General features: G+C 34.2%; 1 protein-coding gene across 1 annotated transcript; it reads right to left on the bottom strand.

The window, feature by feature from the left end:
- LOC107850507 (mechanosensitive ion channel protein 8) lies at positions 1–1,096 on the bottom strand (the record flags this gene model as incomplete). Its single annotated transcript, XM_047401192.1, is given in 1 exon segment — positions 1–1,096. A coding segment is annotated over 1 exon segment (644 nt), but the record flags the coding sequence as incomplete, so codon positions are not given.
- Between the last annotated feature and the right edge of the window lie 7,187 nt (positions 1,097–8,283).

Genomic DNA, 8,283 nt, shown 5'->3' with positions numbered 1-8,283 from the left:
GCGCGTTTTCGCAACAAAAAGTTCCTCTCAATGAAGAACACAACTAACCTTATACCCCAACCAGAAACCAATCTTCCACAAATCAACACCATGATCATTACTTCCCATTTCCACAATTCAAGTCCAAAAGCTCTCTTTTCCCTCAATATAATAAATATAAAACTACAAACTAAAAGAGCAATAATGGAAACTAAACTCACCAACTGAAGAACAGTTAATGTACTGAACTTTACTTTCTTGTATTCCTCAGGTAAATCTTCATCTGAAAAAGGGTCCTCTTCTTCAACTTCACTGTCTTTCAATACAGCTCCAGACCTCTGATCTTGCTCCTGTGAGTTCATTAGCCTTGATTTGGTCCTATTCATCGGAAGATTCGATTTTTTCCTAAAAGAAGAGGTGGACAACAGTAAATGTTGTGAACATGGTGATTCTGTCACAAAGCTGAAATCTTGATGAGTACTGATGTTGCTGTCATTCTTGTTGAAATAGGGTTTTGAAGGAGGAGATAATTCAGTGTTTGGTTTGGATATTTGCATGGAAAGATTGGATTTTTCAGTTTGGTTCAAGAGAGTTTGATGCTCTTGTTCTTCTTCGGGATGAATATCAGGAGAGAGAGATTTGAAGGACTTCGTAAGTTTTTCCATTTCAAGAACTTAAAAGAAGTTCATAAAAGAGAAAGGGGAAAGTGATTCTTGGCTTGTTCTAGATGATTTCACTACTCTCCAGAAAGAACAACTACAAAAGTTAAAGAAGAAGAACAAGAAGAGTCGGCAGTGCAGTGGCAGTGAATAAAGTGGGATTTTTGAAAAAGTCCCCTTTTTATGGACATAATACATGAATAGTTAACCGGTAAAGTTGTTGTCATGTGATTACGAGGTTGAGGATTCAAAACATGAAAATAATCTTCGGCAGAAGTACAAGGTAAAACTACGTATAATAGATTTTTGGTCTGAATTCATTGGATCCCGTACATAACGGAAGTTTTAATACACTAAGATATCCTTTCAATATACAAACATGTGTTCAAATTTAGCCTCAATTTGAATAAAGTGGGATTTGTATACAGAGGAAGTAAGGTAAAATGTTCTCTTTTTGTGGAGTTTGAATGAAACGTATTATTTCATCATTAGAAGGCATAACAGATAAATAGATACTATTTATATTTGATGTGAGTTTCACAAATAAACATTTCAATGAATGTGAAAGTGTACGTCTAGTCACTTTAGTTTGGTCTTAATTGACAACTAAATACTCCAATTCATTTTCGGCGTGCCTCATGGAAACCGAATGTTGAAGTGACACAAATTTTGAACGCGTGTTGATGTTCATTTTAATAGTTGAAGTATTCAATCGACATAATAAAAAATGAATTGAAGTGTACTCTAGATGTGCATAACGAAAATTGAAGTACTTATATATTATGCCTTTTTTGTGGTTTTGAAGAGAGAGGAAGATTCTCGAGGGGGGGAAAAGAGGGGAGATAACGAAAGATTCCTGCATTTCTTGCTTAAAGCAACTGATAAGGTTTGAAAAAAATGCTCACTTCCTTCAAGTTGTTATTTCATTAATGCGTTTGAGTTTTACTAAGGGGTCATTTGGATATGATTTCAAATGGAAAACTTATATAACTATACCCTTTTCTAGGGCAGGTGTTCCGATTATTTGGATTGGATATGAAATTTTTGTTGACTTAAAGAAATTACAATTCAAATAATTTCGAATTGAATTGAATTGAATTTTTTAAGTTCAATTTTGAATAAATCGGTTCAAATATTTTTGAGTTACCATTTTATTTTTAGAATCTTTAAGGCAAACTTATTATGAAGGCCACTATGTGGTTAGCAAAGTACCGTCCATTTACCACCAACCATAATCATCTATTGTTTTAGTACTCATTGTAATCTTGGGATAACTGTCTAACGGGTAGAGTATTAGTATGGTGCGTACTATTTACTGAATTTTGTTGAGATTGTGGGGGGGGGGGGGGGGGGGGGGGGGACAGTAAAGCTATACCGACGTTGGATTTTTATCATTGGTTGAGGTTCGGTTCGAGATCTTGGACACGGTTCTATTCACAAAAATAAAAAAAGGACAGTTCGGTGCACTAAAGCTATCGCTATACACGGTGTCTGGGGGAAAGGCCCTACCACAAGGGTGTAGTACGCAGCGTTACCTTGCATTTCTGCTAGAGGCTATTTCCAAGGCTTGAACCCTTGACCTCCTGGTCACATGGTAACAGCTTTACTCGTTACTCCAAGACTCCCTTCAATTCGCAAAAATCAATAAATCGAAAATAAAGCGTCAAATTGAGGTCCAATTTTCAACTCTATTTCTTTATATTTTTATCTTGTCATGATGTCTTGATACTAACTTACGTGATTCATGTTGGTTGATGATATTATTTTGATAATCTGATCGAGGCATTTTAATTGTCTGAGCTTGATTGTTTATTTTCGTATTGAGATTGATTATTCATGTGAAAAGGAATTTGGAGCGGGGATTGAAAGATTGATAAAGTGATTCTGGTTCAATTTTGATTCCATTGATTATGTTAAATGCGTTAGAATCATGAAAAATCGAAATAGGTAGGCAAACAGTAAGCCGGGTAGGCAAATTTAGGAATTGTGAATTGTTGGATGGTTAGAAATGATTGTTGAATGGTTTGTTTATCGCATTTGACTCAATTGTATTCATTTGGTCGGGAAATGCCCCGAGGAAATTTATATTTATTACCGGGGTATGCCCCAAGAGATTTTATATTCGGAAGAACGTCTGTGACGAAGGCTCGAGGCATCGGGTAAAGCATTGAAGCGTACTTTAGGACTAGTGTAGGTTAGCGTAGGTTTACATTTTTGCATTTTTCTATTTTTGGACTGTATAATTAGACTAGACATTATATTTTTCGGGATTCGTTTCGTTTGTGTTTGTTTGCTTGTTTTATGTGTTTGATGTGGTTTATACATTCTTAATGCCAAATTAGCCGATATGATCCACCAAGCGACCGTGATCGAACCACGGGACCGAGGGGTGCCTAACACCTTTCCCTCGATCAACTGAATTTCTTAGTCGGAATCTCTGTTCGCGGATCAGTTTTAGAGTCAAACCGTTTTGAAAAGGGATTTCCAAAGGTGACTTGACACATGTGATTTATGTCAAGTGGCGACTCTGAATAAAAAAGGTAAATAATCCTTTTTCGAAATAAATTTTCAATCTTTTGTCACTTAATAATAAAAATCCTTTTCGAACTTAAAATAATCTTTCTTTTGGTTAAAAAATAGGTGTGACATCACTCAACGATTATACAACTAAAACTCTTTATTTACACAAAAGTCACCCTCACTCTGACTTATAACTTTGTGACTCCATATCACCAACTTCTTGGACCATCTCACTACCAATAGGTCATGACACTTTTATATATACTACTACTCGGGTAGAAATACAGTTCCAACATTCTGTTACACATCATTACCCTTATAAATGACATCTGCAATAAGAATTTTGAAAGAGGACTGAATACACTTCGTACCTCAGGCCCGAAAGCACGATTTTATCAAGATAAAGGTATACACTCGAATCAATACACCTTGAAGCACTAATGGATTCCTCTCAAGCCCTTGCGCTGTCTCATAGGGATAACTCTATTATAGAGAACCACCTCACCGGGGGAGCTAGACTCTTAGACTTGTATTGCATCAATAATGAGGCATGACCCATGAAATTAGAAAAAGGAAGGAATTTGGATAACTTTCATATGGACGGCGCTATAGCATGAACTAGAGAATGAAAGAATAAGAAACAACTCCTAAATGCCCGATAAGTTTGGTGTACAATACACCTATAAGAAAGACTTTACTAGACACAATTTCGTAGACTCTCTAGGACCATGAACCATGCTCTGATACCAAGTTTGTCACGACTCGAGCCGAGGCCTAGGCCATGATGAGCATCCCAAACCAAGAAAGCCCAGGCGCTAAAACGGAAAGCATAACTCATTCTCTTATACTATAAGGAAATACGGAAAACATAGCCAAAATGGAAACATGGTCATTCTCTTACTCAATTGAACAAAATCGAATATAAGTTCATAACCATTCAAAAATACATGACACCAATCTACGAAATCTCTAACAATATGAAAATAACTTTTGTCTGAATACTGGGACAAGGTCCCCAGTTGGACCATGAACTAAAATAAAATATCAATGTCAAATCAACAAGGCCTTTCGAAATAAAGGAGGCTCACTAATTGCAACTTCAGACAACCCAGTTTACTACTTAGCGGGACCCCGGGACTGTATCTCAGATTCTGAAATATAGGGGGATAATACAGATGTACTGGTACGCAAAGAAATTCAAAATAATGTATTTATATATAACATAAGTGAGAGAAATTCATAAAATATTTTACATATAATATATGAAAACACATGGGCACACTTTAAGGACTTTGAAACATTTCTTTAAAGCCAAGACTCACTCTTTGTTTTACTTTTGAGTTAGGTGGTACACCCTACAACTCTACAATCCCATAGGCTTTATGGAATCCGCCCTTGACTTGACGGCTAAGCCCCCAACTCAAGTTTGCCGCAAGGATTGGAGTCTCTATCTCTAATACGCCAAGGGGAACTAGGCCAACATACAGTCCCTCTTGGACACATAATAAACCCGTTTCGACAAAACACAGTTTCAGGCTATGAGTTATCTGAACTCGAACCTTTTTTGGGTAACCACCTAACTCTCTTTAAGACCATTTTAACTCTTTAAGACATGGATTTTTTGAAATCAAAATTTGAAAATCTTACTCTGTTATAACATTCATCTGTTTTGGTACCTTCATACCAAAACTTACAAGTCATATCTCTAAACCATAAAATATCAAGTTCCTGTCTCTTCATTCAAAACATAAAGTTTGGACCACTATATCACTCAAACAATTTTCAAAAGAATTTGTATTTCAAAACATATGTCAAATTATGCAAAGACTCTCTTTTCAATATTTCAACAAATATGTGGTGGTCAAGTATTTTATAACAAACCATACAATCTCTTTAAATCACCACTTTTTAGTTATATTAGTAAGAATCACCCTTTCTTCAGTTTGTATCCAAAATCAAGGCAAAAAAAATAGTAAAGACATTTGAATCATGCTTCTCAGTATGCAATTGAATAATGCACAACATATGAAAATAAGGGGTTTTATAACAAGATAGGAATTATAATTCTTCATGCTCTCAATTCAAGTTTCAACCTTCGAGTTTAAGGGGGAAGGCCTCAAGACCAAAATATTTATATCAAGAAGGTTTCATGATGCATGATTCTAAATATAAATTCAAACCCTTTTGTAAGTTCATGATTTTTCAAACTTTAAGAAAATTAAGAAGATTTTACCATGTCCATGTAGTTTAGGAAAACTCCACGTACCTTATGTTGTTTAGTTTGAGGATTGGAACTCAAATCTTGACCCTTTTCTTGAAAATTTAAACTTAGAGGAAAATCCTAGTTTGATCTTGTGTTTGAGAGTGGAGAGGATTTGGGATGTTGTAAAACTAATAAAAGTTGATTAATAATGCTTAAGGTGCAATTTAATTAGTTGACAAGGTTTTTAGAGTGAGGAAAAGACCAAAATATTCCTAAAGAAGTCGCAGAATTTCATCAGTTGACGATCAAGGTTGATGGCCCATCACTCAAGTGATGGCTCGTCACCTAGGTCATCAATTTTGGGCTGGATTTTACCACTTACTACCCTAGCCTGACGACTAGGCTTGATGGGCCGTCACTTAGTTGACAGCTCGTCAACTTGGTCATCACCTAGTTGACAAGTCGTTAGCTTCATCGTCACTTTTTGGTAGTCTGACACTCCGAAGTAAAATGAACATGACTTTCTACTACGCTATCGAATTAAGGTGAAACTAGTTGAGTTGGATAGAAGACTTGAAGACCTTTTATTTGGTATATAGTAGACCCTCTAACTCATTCTATACAAGAAGTTATATTCGATGGAAGTTGATTCAATTTAAGACGTTCATCAAAATTTAATCGATAGAAGCGTTTTCAACTCGTCTTTGAGTTTGGGTATTTTTGTGACCTCAATTCATATTTGAAGGTATTCACACACTATATGATTGATCATCACACATATATTAAAAAGAAATCATTGGATTCGGGTCTATACGCATAGAAAGAACTGTTCAAACTTTAGCCCGATAGTGCGGAGTGTTACATCTGACTATTGGACCTTAAGACTTATTAGTATCACAAGTATGAATATGTGTGGTTGAGGCGGAGGGGAGGAGGGGATAAGTGATAAAAATTTTGAAAATCCTAAGCAAATAGGTACACGAAATTACTTGATATTATTTTTATTCTCCAGTATATTTCAATTGTACTCACCCTAAAACTAAAAGAAAATACTTAATGTGCATTACATGCTAAGTGCATTTGGATGTGAAGGATGAGTAGGTATGCTTTAAAGTTTCTCTTTATAATAATAACCAAATTCTCATCATTTTTCTTCATCTTAGGGTCTTGAATTTTTCACCCACTTAAATCATTTTCTTACTAAGCTATTTTCTCCATTATTAGATATTCTTATTTTTTCTAAGGCCCCTCAACTCTCCTCTCACAAAATATCATTAGCTTTTTTATAAGTACATCTTTGAATTTCTTCAGATTTTCTTACTTCTATCTCATTTTTATTTTGTGACTAATTAGATATAAATATTTATATAGATCTGACTATTGAACCTTAAGACTTATTAGTATCATGAATATAAATGCATGTGGTTGAGGGTGGGGGGCGGGGGGGTTTAAACTTTTGAAATCCTAAGGAAAACAGTACACAAAATATTTGTTATTATTTTGATCTTCTCCCGTATATGCCAATCATACTCACCCTAAAACAGAAAAAAAAATATTTAATGTGCATTAGATGCTAGGTGAATGTGGATGTGCAGGATGGGCAGATACTTCTTTGAGTTTCTCTATATAACAAACAAATTCTCGTCATTTATCCTCATCTTAGAATCTTGAATTTTTCACCCACTCAAATTATTTTTTTACTAAGCTATTTTTTGTTGTTTTCGCTAAGGCTCCTTCACTCCCCTCTCACAAAATATCATTAGCTTTTTTTTATGAGTACATCTTGAATTTCTTAATGTTTTTTCACTTCTATCCCATTTTTATTTTGTAATTAACTAGATATAATTTCTTATATAGATTGGATTATTGGATCTTAAGGCTCATTTGTATCGTGAATATGGATACATATGATTTGGGGGGGAGGGGGATTAAACTTTTGAAAATCCTAAGCAAAAAGATACACAAAATTACTTGATATATTTTTATCTTCTTCAGTATATGTCAATCATACTCACTCAAAAATAGAAAGAGAATATTTAATATGCAGTAGATGTTAAGTGAATGTGGATGAGCAAGATGGTAGGTATGCCTTTAAATTTTTCTATATAATAAGCAAATTCTCATCATTTTTCCTTATCTCAGGATGAGAATTTATTTATTATATAGAGAAACTCAAAGGCGCACCTACCATCCTACACATCCACATTCACCTAGCATCTAATGTACATTAAATATTTTCTTCCTATTTTAGGATGAGTTTGATTGGCTGATAGAGGAGAAGATAAAAATAGTATCAAGAAATTTTGTGTATCTATATAAAAAATTATATCAAGTTAGTTGTAAAATGAAAATGGGATAGATGTAAGAAAACTTTTAGAAATTCAAAGATGTACTTGTAAAAAAAAAGCTAATGATATTTTGTGAGATGAGAGTGAAGAGGTCTTAGCAAAAACAACTATATCAAAAAATGAAGAAAATAGCTTAGTAAGAAAATGACACGAGTGAGTGGAAAATTCATGATCCTTATATGAAGAAAATGATGAGAATTTATTTATTATATTGAGAAACTCAAAGGCGTATCTACCCATCCTGCACATCCACATTTACATAGCATTTAATGCACATTACATATTTTCTTTCTATTTTAGAGTGAGTATGATTGACATATATTGGAGAAGCTAAAAATAGTATCAAGAAATTTTGTGTTCCTTTTTGCTTTCAATTTTCAAAAGTTTAATCCCCCTTCCCCAACCAAATGCATCCAGATTCGTGATACTAATACGTCTTAAGGTTCAATAGTCAGAACTATATACAAAAATTATATCTACTTAGTTACAAAATGATAATGGGATAGACGTAAGAAAACAGTAAGAAATTCAAAGATGTACTCATAAAAAAAATTAATGATATTTTGTGAGAGGG

Source organism: Capsicum annuum, chromosome 12 (assembly GCF_002878395.1).
Source record: "Capsicum annuum cultivar UCD-10X-F1 chromosome 12, UCD10Xv1.1, whole genome shotgun sequence".
Lineage (NCBI taxonomy): Eukaryota > Viridiplantae > Streptophyta > Magnoliopsida > Solanales > Solanaceae > Capsicum > Capsicum annuum.
This window is presented reverse-complemented; position numbering and strand designations above follow the sequence as displayed.